The sequence below is a fragment of the Oryctolagus cuniculus genome, chromosome 12 (genome assembly GCF_051225735.1).
Source record: "Oryctolagus cuniculus isolate XC-2025 breed Fujian yellow rabbit chromosome 12, ASM5122573v1, whole genome shotgun sequence".
Classification (NCBI taxonomy): Eukaryota; Metazoa; Chordata; class Mammalia; order Lagomorpha; family Leporidae; genus Oryctolagus; species Oryctolagus cuniculus.
The window spans coordinates 68264209-68278863 of record NC_142878.1 but is presented as its reverse complement, the minus strand read 5'-3'; the positions used below and the strand labels follow the sequence as shown (position 1 = coordinate 68278863).

Genomic DNA, 14655 nt, shown 5'->3' with positions numbered 1-14655 from the left:
GTGTTTTAGTGCTTTTATCTCCTTAAAGGAAAGAAAATATGGGGCTGGTGCAGTGGCACAGTAGGTTAATCCTCTGCCTTTGGCACCAGCATCCATATAGGCACCAATTCGAGTCCTGGTTGCCCCTGTTCCAATCCAGCTCTCTGCTATGCCATGGGAATGCAGTGGAAGATGGCCCAAGTCCTTGGGCTGCTGCACCCACATGGGAAACCAGGAGGAAACCACTGTCTCCTGGCTTTAGATCGGCGCAGCTCCAGTTGTTGCAGCCATTTGGGGAGTGAACCAACGGACGGAAAACCTTTCTCTCTCTCTCTCTCCCACTCACTATCAGTAAATCTACCTCTCAAATAAATAAATAAATAAATAAAATCTTTAAAAAAGGAAAGAAAATATAAATAAAAGCCTATACAATGTCTAGTTGTTATAACGATGCTGAATATATATTTGTTTTATATATTTCACCTTAGAGGTTTTGTCGGCTATGATTAGTGTGCTGTTGGTGTATATATTAATGGGATTCCTCTTATATGAAGCTGTGCAAAGAACTATCCATATGAACTATGAGATAAACGGAGATATAATGCTCATCACTGCAGCTGTTGGAGTTGCAGTTAATGTAATGTAAGTTCTGTATTTTTCATGTTAATATTTTAAGTAAATGTGAATGTAGAAACTATTGTAGATCTAATCAGTAATGATTTCACATTTTCATATTTTCAGATTACATAGCACATTAATATTTTTTATAAAAACACTTGGGCAGGGCCGGCATTGTAGTATAGTAGGTAAAGCCACCTCCTGTGACATCAGCATCCCATATGGGTATCTGTTCAAGTCCCAGCTGCTCCAGTTCCTATCCAACTCCCTGCTAATGCACCTGAGAAAGCAGCAGAGGATGGCCCAAGTGCTTGAGCCCCTGCACCCATGAGGGAGACTGGGAAGAAGCTCCTGCCTCCTGCTTCAGCCTGGCCCAGCCTTGGCCATTCTGCCCATTTGGGGAGTGAACCAGTGGATGAAAGACTGATCAATCTCAATCTCTCTCTCTGTATCTGTCTCTCTGTCTCCCTGCTCTGTAACTCTGCCTTTCAAATAAATAAATCATTTTTAAAGGAAAAAAAAAAAAGAACACTTGGGCATTCTAAGTTCCTTGTTAGTTTGCTCAGATATACTGCAATTCGACTAAAACCCGAGAATTTAAATAGGACAAAGATTTTTGTTGTTTGACTTTTAGGATATATAATGTTAACTATATTTTTAAACTGCTAATTGTTTTTCCTAAAAGCTGCTACATTTAAATTATATACTTAGTCATTTAGACCAGGATTGAGAAAACTTTTTTTTTTTATTTATTTTATGTATCTGAAGAGCAGAGTTACAGAGAGAGGGAGAGACAGAGAGAGAGGTCTTCCATCTGCTGGTTCACTCCTCAGTAGCCTCAATGGTCAGTGCTGGGCTAGGCCAACACCAGGATTCTCCTAGGTCTCTAAAGTGTGTACATGGGCTCAAGCACTTGGGCCATCTTCTGCTGCTTTTCCAGGCACGTTAGCAGGGAGCTGGATCAGAAGTAGGGAAGCCAAGTCTCAAACCGGTGCCCATATGGCATGCCAGAATCAAAGGCAGATGCTTTATCCACTGTGCCACATGCCAGTCCCAGTAAACTTTTTCTGTAAAGGGCTAGATAGTAAGTATTTGCTCTGAGAACCATACCTCCTCAAAGCTGTTCACCTCTGCTGTTAGAGAATGAAAGCAGCCACACTCAGGATATATAAACAAATGAACATGGCCCTGTTCCAGTAAAACTTTATGTACAAAAACAGTTGGTGGCCACATATGATGTAGCAGCCATAGTTTACCAATCCCTGCCCAAAGTGGCTTCTATTTATACCCAGAATACAATCAAAAGTCCTTACAAAACCCTTTTTATAAGACCTTTTATACCTTTTCAACTCATCCCTTAGCACTTTTGCTCATTTAATTTTGGTCACAATGGCTGTCTTTTTTTTCTCAAGTAACTGGAATACATTTTCATTGTAGGGCTGTTCTGTCCTCTGTTCTGGCTGGAGCAGGCCTTCCCTGACCACTCTTCTCATCATTCTCCATCCCATTACAATGCTTCATGTTTCCTCATAGCATTTCACATTACCTGTCTGTACATTATTTATTTGCTTGCTTCTCTGCCTTCTCTACTAGAACATAAGCTCCATGGGGTAGGGAAGATTGGTCATAGTCACTGCTTTGAAGCCAACATCTAGAACAGAATACTAATAGGTGCTCGAGTTCTTATTAAATGAATTGGTTTCATGCTGCTTCATTAGTGTCATGACTAGTAGCATATTGTTGTCAATAATATTAGGAAAAATAATAATGTTTTCTTTTGTTTTTAACAGAATGGGTTTTCTGTTGAATCAGTCTGGTCATCATCACTCCCATTCCCATTCCCTGCCTTCAAATTCTCCTACCACAGGTTCTGGTAGACACAGCCATGGGCAGGATAGCCTGGCAGTTAGAGCTGCATTTGTACATGCCTTGGGAGATTTGGTACAGAGCGTTGGTGTGCTAATAGCTGCATACATCATACGATTCAAGGTAATACTATTGCTAATTTTTCTATTTAATACTATTGCTAATTTTTCTATTTTCTATTATAATATTAATCTATTTCAAGATGGATTTAATTTCAACATTAAAACTAAAGTTGACTGTTTTTTATCAGTATACTGAACTTCAGTGCCAGTTCTATTCATTTTGCATTGCTATAAACTTAATTGGCTATCTGTGTAACACTTTGTTAGAAGTAAACACAATGGTATCACCTTACCAGGTAACTTATCTGTACCTGGTTTTGGTAATGCCTTCACTGAAGAACTCAATTTTCAGCCTTGTCACTGAACTAGTAGGTAATGAAATATATACTGGGCTCAAAATCTAGATATCTGAGTTATAGTCTTAGCTATGTTAGTTTTAATGCTTTGACCTTGAGCAAGTACCTCAACTTTATTTTTTTTTATTTTTTGACAGGCAGAGTGGACAGTGAGAGAGAGAGACAGAGAGAAAGGTCTTCCCTTGCTGTTGGTTCACCCTCCAGTGGCCGCCGTGGTCGGCACACCGTGCTGATCCAATGGCAGGAGCCAGGTACTTATCCTGGTCTCCCATGGGGTGCAGGGCCCAAGTACTCGGGCCATCCTCCACTGCACTCCCTGGCCACAGCAGAGAGCTGGCCTGGAAGAGGGGCAACCGGGACAGAATCCGGCGCCCCGACCAGGACTAGAACCCGGTGTGCCGGGGCCGCAAGGCGGAGGATTAGCCTAGTGAGCCGCGGCGCCGGCTAGTACCTCAGCTTTAAATTTGAGTTTCCTTGTCTTTAATTTGAAGGGCTTAAATACCTGCTAAAACTCCTTCCAGCTCTGATATTCTATAATTCTGGGTGAACGAGTTAGTGAAGGCACAGAGGAGAATAGAATAAGTGATAAAACTTCTGGAAATAAGTGCCGTGAGGAAAGTCATTGGAACAGTCAGGAAAGACTGACAGTGGTTCTCAGTTACAATATCTGAGTTTTAGAGAGATTCTCCAGTCCCACTAAAGAGTGCCAAATAATAGGGGATATATGCCTTGCTTTGCTTTATAGCAGAGGTGGGAACCTTTTTTTCTGTGAAGAGTCATTTAGATATTTATAACATCATTCGCAGGCCATACAAAATTATCAGCTTAAAAATTAGCCTGCTATAGATGTATTGAATTTCAAGTGCTGCCTGTCATTGTGTTGGCAGGGCCAGGCCAAATGATTTTGCAGACCTTATATGGCCCACAGGCTGGACATTCCCCACCCTTGCTCTGTAGTTTCTGTTATGTCTGTCTATATTTAATCATAAAACTTTGATCTGTTACCTTTTAGCCAGAATACAAGATTGCTGATCCCATCTGTACATATGTATTCTCATTACTTGTGGCTTTTACAACATTTCGCATCATATGGGACACAGTAGTGATAATACTGGAAGGTAAGGCTCATTAATATCCTCATTATGGGTTTATCACTTTGTTGTTTTTTTGTTTGTTTTTGTTTTTGTTTTTAGTTTATTTATTTATTTATTTATTTAACAGGTAGAGTTATAGACAATGAGAGACAGACAGAGAGAAAGTTTTCCTTCCGTTGGTTCACTCCCCTAATGGCCGCTACAACCAGTGCTGCACCGATCCGAAGCCAGGAGCCAGGTGCTTCCTCCTGGTCTCCCATGTGGGTGCAGGGGCCCAAGCACTTGGGCCATACTCCACTGCCCTCCCGGGCCACAGCAGAGAGCTGGACTGGACTGGAAGAGGAGCAACTGGGACTAGAACCTGGCACCCATACTGGATGCCGGCGCCACAAGGCGGAGGATTAACCAAGTGAGCCACGGCGCTGGCCCAGGGTTTATCACTTTGTAATTCAGATTTAGAGTCCGCAGGCGCCGCGGCTCACTAAGCTAATCCTCCGCCTAGCGGCGCCAGCACACCCGGTTCTAGTCCCGGTTGGGGCGCCGGATTCTGTCCCGGTTGCCCCTCTTCCAGGCCAGCTCTCTGCTGTGGCCAGGGAGTACAGTGGAGGATGGCCCAGGTTCTTGGGCCCTGCACCCCATGGGAGACCAGGAAAAGCACCTGGCTCCTGGTTCCTGCCACCGGATCAGCGCGGTGCGCCGCTGCGGCCATTGGAGGGTGAACCAACGGCAAAAGAAGACCTTTCTCTCTGTCTCTCTCACTGTCCACTCTGCCTGTCAAAAAAAAAAAAAAAAAAAAAAGATTTAGAGTCAGAGAGGGCAGTCTAGGTAGGAGCCATGTCTTCTGCTTTTTATTGGTACTTATCATGGTATATAACACTACCTTATGTGTATATAATATAGAAGGATTAACACACTCTCCCATCTATTTCCATTTTAACCTTTTTAAAAGCTAAGCCAAGTACGTCAGGCATACAATGAGGTAAATTAGCTACATTACAGACAAGAAAATTGAGGTTCAGAGGGATAAAAAAAAAAGCTTGATTGAAGTCCTGCTGGTGATAAACTGTGGGACTAGGACAAGTGTGCAACTTGATTTTTTGTATTTATTTGAAAGGCCAAGTTACATGAAGAGAGAGGCAGAGATACAGAAAGAGATCTTCCATCCACTGGCTCACTCCCCAAATGGCTGCAATGGCCAGGGCTGAGACAAGCCAAAGCCAGGAGTCAGGTGCTTCATCCAGGTCTCCCATGTGGGTACAGGGGCCCAAGCACTTGGGCCATTTCCCACTGTTTTACCAGGTGCATTAGCAGAGAGCTGGATTAGAATTGGAATAGCTGGGATGAAAATCATCACATGTATGGGATGCTGGCATTGCAGGCAGTGGCTTATCCCATTGCACCCCCCCAACTTGATTCTTAATGTAGTTATGCTTAGTGGTTTATTCATTCCTTAATTCCTATTAAACTTGCCACGTTGTTGAATTTACAACATCCTAACAACATTAAAGTAAAAGTTCTCAGCAATAGACTTACCATCATTGTATGTTTCTTTTTTTTTTTTTCTTTTTTTTTGCCTATTCTTGCTTTTCTGTGAAACAGAATATTCTGGTTCAGTTGACATTGCTTTTTAGTGAGAATGAACTTTTTTTAAAAGCATGTATTCACCTCTTGTGTACTATCCTCCATCTTTTGAAAAGACATGTATGTATAGTTTATCTTAAAGTGTTAATATATTTTAAAGTATTTGTTTAAACTGAATTTGGCAAAACCATTTATTTTCTTTGAAAAAAATTATGCATTTTTAAATGTAAAACTTTTTTTTCCAAATAAACTTTATTTATAAAGTATTTATTCCGAACTAATAGGGGTACCAAGCCACTTGAACATAGACTATATCAAGGAAGCCTTGATGAAAATAGAAGATGTTTATTCAGTGGACGATTTAAACATCTGGTCTCTCACTTCAGGAAAATCTACTGCCATAGTTCACATACAGCTAAGTATGTTGCTGAGGGTAAATAGGAGCATGGGGTTCATGGAGCTGCCTTAGGAACTAAACATCTGTGCTTTTCGTTAAGTAGGAACTTTTCTGCTAAAAAGCTTGGTTTTAAGGGAGGGGTGAGACTCTTCAAAGGGTGAGTTGCAGGGCACTACTGGTAGCAGAACAGTCATTTCTGACCTCTCTGAGGTGAGACATTACAAATTGATGTTCACTTTCAAATTAAAGGCAGTGAGTGTGCCTCTCATGTTCTTTTCTACATAAGAAAAACTAGAATCTTCTTTTTGTTTATCTTACAGATTGATGCTTTTTGGTTTTTTTTTTTATCAAAATAATGCATGCATGTGGTTTATTTAAAAAGTGAATGACAGGTTTATAACTGTCTGTTCTTTCTCTGAGAATGGACTGCAGAGATTAGAAAATGAGAATTCGTTTGGATATGTAAACTGACACACAAAAGGATGCCTCAGAAAGTTCACTGGAAAATGGAATTAAAAGATAAATTTATTTTGGTGCTAAAAATTGTAATCCATGCAGAGTTGTTTCATAATACACATTTTCCACTAACTTTTGGAAGAACTCTCGTACTTCTCTAATGGAATAGCTTAAAGGGGTAGAAATCAGACTAATAAAAGTATGTTCAGTCTATTATGGTTGAGTTTTTTTTCCCTGTATGTTATTCACTAATGTGTATTACAATGAATAGTAATGATGTTTTCTTGACATTGCAGTTCCTGGAAGTTCATCTAAATGGGAGGAAGTACAGTCCAAGGCAAAGCACTTGTTATTGAACACATTTGGCATGTATAAATGTACCATTCAACTTCAGAGTTACAGGCAAGAAGTGGACAGAACTTGCGCAAATTGTCAGAGTTCCAGTCCCTAACCTTCTGTATTTGGGGGACTACTGCCTTATTTATCCTGCAGTCACAGACTTGAGAGCAATAAATGCAAACCTAGATGAGAAAGTGGAGTCCCTGACAGCTGTGTCCATATCAAGTACTAGTCTCTCAAAACAATCACTCCAGCTTGACAGTGCCAGTCTCTGCTTAATGGTAAAGTGAGACTTCATGATTTTTCACATGAAGATGTTTCCAAAACATTGTTTACAGAAAGAGACGTGACTCTACAGATACCTCATAGAAGACAATCCAAGACCCTGCTTCGTTAATTTGACAGAGTATATATCTTAAAGGAAGCATCGACAATTCAGTATTTGCATTTAAAAATACTTTTTAAAGGCCATTTTCTATCAAGCCAGTGCTGGAAAACTGATGTTTTTAATTGTGTAATCTTGACACCCAGCTTCTGGAATTGCTGCTCTCTTTTTACACAGATTACTTCTCAACAGATTTCAGAAATTACTAGTAATTATCCAGAGAATGGAATGAGCATGTATTCCTAAGTGTTTCAGAAATGTTTTATTTCCCAAGTCTTAATGTTATTGTTATACTTTATAAACAGCTTTTTCCAGAAATAACAGGGTTTTAAATCTCAAAGTTAATGTTTGTGATTATTTGTAAATCTTACAAGAACCAAATCTTTACATATTGTGGTCACTGTCATTAAATTATTTAGGAAATATTTTCAGTGTTCTGAATGGCAGAAGATAGTCTTAACTCAAATTATTCTATAATGATTTAAAACAAAATAAAAGATCAAGGATGGGGTGTGGAATTTCAGATTTGTCTTTCTAAAATCACTTATTGTTCACAGAATTGTCTTAAGAACAGCAGGAGTGGGACGACAAAACAAACACACATCCTCTGTCCCATTAAGAATTACCAACATTTTGCAGTTTATTTAGTACCTTGGCTCCTGCCTCCATGCAGATAATCTGTTTGCACGTTTCAGAGTGAAACTCTCTAGAGGACCAAAGTTCAATTTTAATAACCCAACTCTCACATACAGATTAACTACATTATTTCAGAGAGAATTTCTGGTTTATTATGTAAGTTAAGGACTCTCTGTGGACTCCAGGAATCCAAATTGAAGAAATAATTTTGAGGATTTCCGATAATACAGTGGCAGAAATGCCCAGAAGTGATGGGGGAGATTTTATTTTGGGAAAACAAAACAGTAAAGGTTTTTTTTTTAACCTCACATGTATACGTATTTTAAATCACTGAAATCAGAATGGATATTAAATCTTCTGTAGGGAGGCTAAGCATAAAACTTTCCAAACTGAACAAAAACTAATTGGTAATGGTTATGCTAAGGAAGCAGCTGTGAATATTCATGTTTCACTGTGTTGCCACTGGTTTTGAGATTATCTTTGTGAACAAGAGGAGTCCCCTTTTAGTAGGGGCAATTTCCTGGAACAAGAATGGTTCTGGACTCTGCAGAGAATTAGAGTAGGGTAACAATGTTCTCTACAATCTATGTTGTAAATTGAAATCCTAGGTAGTCATTACTGATGTCTTGTAGTATAAATTAAGATTACAGAACAGATTTTATCTTCTAACCAAGTATCTTACTGCAAGTAAACCTAAGAAAACCTAGATTTACCTAAAAGATTGTTGGAAGTTGATGGTATCAATAAAAAGGTTGGTGGTACCTAATGAAACCCAATAGGTAGTTGTTGAATTGAATAGAACATTTACTTTATAGGATTTTTATTGTGAATCATTAAAAATAGTGATTTGAATTTCTCTAAAATTTCAGGAGAAAATAAATTATTGTAATCATAGGCAACTAAGAATAGGGAGAGACATTCAGTGGACACCTGAGCATTTATGGACTTTGAGTATCTAGTAAGAAGAAGGGAAAAATATGCATTATCTGCTATTGATTTTCCCATATCTATGAGCCTATTCCTTGTCAACTTTCATGTATCGTATATAGTTATATTTGGCTTTTCATATGAGCTGTTCCTTAAAAAGTTACTTGATGAAAACAATCTAAAATCCATTTGAGGATTGAAAAGGATCCTTTTGTAAAATACAAAAACACTGCAGACTTTTGTAAATTGTAATTATCATGTTCTGCTTAAAATGAGATTCATATAGTTTCCTTTGCTTTGCCTTTGTAGCACGAACTACAGATTTTGTATTTGTACTTCACTGGACCTACAGGATTTGAGAACTGATAGTTTTTGGGTTTTTTTTTTTTGTTTGTTTTTGTTTTTTTTTTTTTTTTGTAAATTGACAAAACACACAGAGAAGAACATGAACAGTATTTAGAACCATGGCCTGCACTCCTTTTTATTTTTTTTTTAAGATTTATTTTATGTATTTGAAAGATAGTTATAGAGAGAAGTAGAAAGAGATAAAGAGAGAGAGGTCTTGCATCCACTGATTCACCACCCAAATGGCCACAGCCAATCCAAAGCCAGGAGCCAGGAGCTTCCTCCAGATCTCCCACACTGGTGCAAGGGCCCAAGCACTTCCGCCATCCTTTACTGCTTTTCTAGGCACATTAGCAGGGAGCTGGATTGGAAGTGGAGCAACCAGGACTTGAACTGGTGCCCATATGGGATTCTGGCGCTACAGGCTAGGGCTTTAACCTGCTGCACCACAGCGCTACCCCACCCTGCACACTTTCTGACAAAGAGCATTTGATCTCCCCTTCACCTGTTGGGCTACAACCACACTGTTAGTTACAGTTCTCAGCAGAGTACTCAAAGACTTCTCTCCTGCCCTGTGAAAGGCAGAGGCTGAGATGGACAAACACATAGCATGACTAACTTTGCAATGGAACAGCAGATCACAGTGTAAAAACTTGTCAGTTCTTCATTGTGATATATCATTATTTTTTTAGGTGCAGGCCATGAAGGCTTTTTTTTTTGGCGGGGGGGGACCAAGGAGACAATTTCAAATACTGGCAAATGTGTTACATTCCCATTGTGCTGGCAGTAAGTTTACATACCGACACACACACACACAATGAAAAGTAACTGAGTCTAAATACTTTTAGTACTTTCCAAAAGATTACTGCTTCTCTACGTCTTTTACAGCTTTATTCTTAGTTTTCATTTCGTTTGACAGTATATTGCTTTTCTCATTAATTTCTTTGATATTTTCATGAATTTTTTCCCTCTGACTTTCCATTTCAGCAGTTCATTTCTGCAGATCGTAAATGTAATATTGACAAATAAGATTCTTTTCTCTAAATATTTCATTTTCCAACTTGACAAATTCAGTAGCTATGTTTTTTTCTCCTTCTAAGCCATCCTTTTCCTTTTCTACTATGTTAACTCTGTTTAACTTCTCCTCTGTATTCACTTAATATTTCCACTCTCTGACACAAAACTTTGATAGGTTCATTTAGTCACCCATAACCAAATGTATCTTCTAAATATTCAAGCATACCCTAGTCGTGTTCAGTTTGGCCTTTTGGCCTCATCAGAGCAATCTTTTCAACTTCACCCTGCAAGATTAAAAAATTGTTATGGTCCAAGTCAAGATTTCCAACATCCTTAAAAGTCTTTCTTCCCGCTTATATGATAGAAACATTGTCTCTGTAGGGCGTTCAGGATATATAAAATTACTGTTAGGAATGCCTTCATCATCATCTCCTTCCTTATCAATTATCTTTTGAAAATGAACTTCTACAGTACCATTCTGAATATCCTTGTGTTCATCAGAATTATGTACTAGTACTGAGAGTTTTTTAGATCTTATTTTTTGTGCTTGATAACCAAATACAAAAAGCATAGAATAAATAACATTGGATTTGCCACTGCCATTTGGCCCAGTAATACAGGAAAAGTGTTTATGAAAAGGTCCCAGGATTCTTTCCCCAGCATAGGATTTGAAGTTCTGGTTTACAATACGAGTTCTCACAAGCTGTGGTGCTCCAGATATATCTTAATTAATATTTGCACATAATCAGAGTTCCTTGCATACATCAACCTGTGCAGCCTCTTGATTTGTTTTAGGAAAAGACCTATTGTTTCACTAAAGATCATGATGCCTTAGAAATACAAAAGGAGCACAATAAAGCATATTTTAGAGAAATTTGATATGCAGAACTAGAAGCTATTATATTGTAGCTCATGTGTCTCCATGAGCTATGCCTTATGTAATGTGATTTTCACAATTTACCACTCCCATCATTATTTACTAAATCACTGGATTTCTTAGTTTGCCATTGTCTTTTCATATTCAATTTTGGGTGCTTGATTTCCATTCTCAAGTTTCCTGCCCTTATGAGTCTCAGTGTTCTGTTTCTTCAACCCAGATATTCCGGCTGACAGTATTTGTCTCTAATAGAATTTTCCCAGAATAGGCATAATCAAGATCAGATCCATGAGCTTCTAATTTTAATATGAGAAAAAATTTGTGTTTCCAAGAAATGGCACCACTTAGAAGTGTGCTTCCAGATAGTTAGGGGCCTTTTCTTGACAGGTGATTGTTCCTAATCCAGATTCTTCTGCACACAAAACTTTGTAGAGTCATTGTGGTAGACAGAATTATTCCACACTGTGCAACCACAAGAGATCACTGCTAATAAGACGATGGGTCTTGTTTCTCAAATACTGCTCTCACAGCTTTGGTAGAGATAATCATTTGATCCTGAAACAAACAGTTCACTGAATTTATTTTCTTTTTTTTTTTTTTTTTTTAAGATTTAAAAGATTTAAAGTCAGAGTTACTCAGAAAGAGGAGAGGCGCAGAGAGAGAGAGAGGTCTTCCATTCGATGGTTCACTCCCCAATTGGCCGCAATGGCAGGAGCTGCGTCGATCAGGAGCCAGGAGCGTCTTCTGGGTCTCCCACGCGGGTGCAGGGGCCCAAGGACTTGGACCATCTTCCACAGCTTTCCCAGGCCATAGCAGAGAGCTGGATCGGAAGTGGAGCAGCCAGGTCTTGAACCAGCACCCATATGGGATGCCAGCACTTCAGGCCAGGGCATTAACCCACTGTGCCACAGCACCGGCCCCTGAATTTATTTTCTTTTTATACATTTGTATTAATTGGTTCATGATAAGGAATAACATGTTCTTACAGAATTTGAGCCCTTTTGAAATAAGATTTTAGGAAATTTTTCTGTTGATTACCTTGTAGATGGTAAATTCAATGTTATAGAATGTGTTCCTAGATATAAGATTAGTTAACTAAATCCAGTTTGTCTTTGAACTCAGCTTAGCTCCTGGGTGTTAGTCGTAAATGAGCAGTGATACCTTATTCTTTGCTGGGGTGAGGGAAGGTAAGTCTGATATCCAAGTAATTGATGAAGCATATTATCTCTATAGCCAAAATACCATTTGCAAACCCTAACTCCAGATCTGTCTTGTGAATCTTGTTGACCAGCACTTTGGATTATTTCACAGATCCCCACCAGGTATATTGTTTGTGATGTTAGTGGGAATGCACAGTTTGGAGGAGAAATTGTCAGGGGAGTGCCATGGTATCAAATTCTGTGTATTCACTCAGGCCAGGCAGTCACTGAATTCTTGTTCCCAAAGGGTTTAACCTACTTTTGGATCATATTGTGAGGACCAACCAACATTTTGTGATTTTTGGAGACTTTCCCAGTTCAGTCTATGAGAGGCAATTTAAATAATGCAAGTATATTCTGAAATAACACAGAATTGAAACATGCCAATATGTTACCTTTCCACTGAGAAGATACTGTATACTTGGAAAGCTTATGCTTCTCTGAATATGTGTTATTCAATAAGCCATATCGCAGTTTAAGAAATGTATATACTTTTTCATGTGCCCCTTCAGAAACCAGGTATTTTGCATATGATTGATTTTAGAAAGATTTTGAAGCTGGGGTTTGTCCATGTAATTAAGATCAAAATATATGTATATGTATTGTATTTGCAATTTTCAAATTGTAATTTCCTATACATTTATTAAATAAAGTATTGTCATGTGGTTTATTAAAAATTTTAAATATACAGTTCTTTAAGGTAAGTTTCTGTTCTTTTTATTAAGGAACAATAGTTGACCTTTTAACATATTCTTTAAAGGAAAAGCATTGAAAAATAGATTATAACCTAACTAGTTTTATAATCTCAGATTGTATAATATCATCTTAGAAATTTAAGAAATAAACCTGAAAAAATATTCCAGATAGGATAAAAATGGATATTAAAAACCTTTTTCTTTTGAAATCAGTCACTTGTACAGTCCCAGCAGCAAGCAGAAAAAAAAAGGAAAGAAGCAACTGTGAAAGCAAGGTTGGCAAGGACCCTCGAATGGCCTGATGACTCCACTGGTGGGGCCAGGGATCAGCAAACCACCCTCCCAGGCCAGACCTGTCCTGCAGCCTGTTCTGTGTGGCCCAAGAGCTAAGAGTGGGTTTTACATTTTTAATTTTTTTTAATCAGTGGAATAATAATACTCCATGACATAAAAATTAAGTGGACTTTAAGTATACTTCACTGTCCACAAATAACATTATTGGAATACAACACACTCATCCAATTACGTATGCTGATTTGCTCCCTGCAATGGCCAGGGCTGTACCAGACCAAAGCCTAGAGCCAGGAGCCTCAGCTGGGTCTGTCATGTGGTTGGCAGGGATCTAAGTATTAGAGTCATCTTCCACTGATTTTCTCAGGCCATTAGCAGGAATCTGAATCAAAGGTGGGGCAGCCAGGACACAAACCAGCATATGGGATGCCAGCCTTGCAGGTGGTGACTTTACCTGCCATGTCACACTAGCCACTCATAAATTTTTAAGACTTACTTGGCTTTCTTAATATTTCACTTAAGTTATAACAAAAAGTAGAGGAAATAAAAATGTACATCTAGCACCTTGTTCGTTTGTGCCTAATTGGAAGCTAATCAATGAAAAATAGCATTTTATCTGCTAAATAACAGGAAAATTGGTTGTCCTATTCTTAAAGTAATATATTCTTCAGAGATTTCAAATTATCAGCCTTTTGTCCAAAATCAACTAAGAAGTTTTAATTCAACCAGGGAAAAAACTATTCAAAAAAAAGTTACAAGATATAGGAGTAGATAAGTTATATTTGTAATCACAGATGTTACATATCACTTGATTACCTAGCTATAGTTCTATTTTGATGTGTCATTTTTTGGTTCATGCTAGATACTAAATTCTAATTTGAGGAGACAACTCCTGTTTGTGCTATACTTTCAGTTTTACTTACTAGTATAATACTCATATTTTGGTTATATTTTGAACTCCAACAATGGTTCCATTATAATTTCTATAAGCTATGAAATAGACTAGGCATAAATAGGAAGTATGAAGCCTTAGGACTAAACAGAATCCCTACCTGAATCATGTTTAAGGTTAGCAGACTTAAAAACCCAGCCGCAATGGAATGTCACCACCACTGTCATTGTCAAGCAGAATTTTGGTTTAACAGGCTCTCACGTGACTCTCACCATTAGATTCAAGTTTGGCTCGTGGCATTTACCCAGTCAACGTGAACATGATACTTTGTGAGTTACCAAATAGCTTCCATGTCTCCTGTCCTGGACTTTTCAGAACCTCATTCTGGTTTGATTTTCAAATTTCTAATGTCTGTTTCACTTGCCAGTTTTTGTAGTTTGGGTTGTGGTTGGTTTTGGTTTTAGTTTTTAACATTCATTTTAACCAGATGGTGACACTATGGGAAAATGTGTGGGTTTTTTTTTCCAAAATATATTGTTATTTTTTGGTAATAGTAGGATTTTTTTTAAAGATTTATTTTATTTATTTGGAAGACAGAGTTACAGAGAAAGGTAGAGCCAGAAAGAGAGGTCTTCTATCTGCT

The 14655-nt window shown here is 38.3% G+C and overlaps 1 protein-coding gene and 1 long non-coding RNA gene across 4 annotated transcripts in view; one reads left to right on the top strand and one right to left on the bottom strand.

The window, feature by feature from the left end:
- SLC30A4 (solute carrier family 30 member 4) overlaps positions 1-12811 on the top strand; it is a 40749-nt gene extending 27938 nt beyond the window's left edge. For 2 of the 3 annotated variants that reach the window (XM_017348066.4, XM_002717889.6), the window contains exons 4-8: positions 468-621; positions 2388-2586; positions 3894-3999; positions 5841-5975; positions 6706-12811. In XM_017348066.4, coding sequence (XP_017203555.1) covers positions 468-621; positions 2388-2586; positions 3894-3999; positions 5841-5975; positions 6706-6860 — 749 coding nt within the window. In that variant the 3' untranslated portion in view covers positions 6861-12811. The remainder of the gene's footprint in view (positions 1-467; positions 622-2387; positions 2587-3893; positions 4000-5840; positions 5976-6705) is intronic. The other variant, XM_089310265.1, reaches the window with a different exon arrangement.
- Positions 1-14655, bottom strand: part of LOC103351113 (uncharacterized) — a 45244-nt gene that overhangs the window by 15335 nt on the left and 15254 nt on the right. The window lies entirely within an intron of this gene.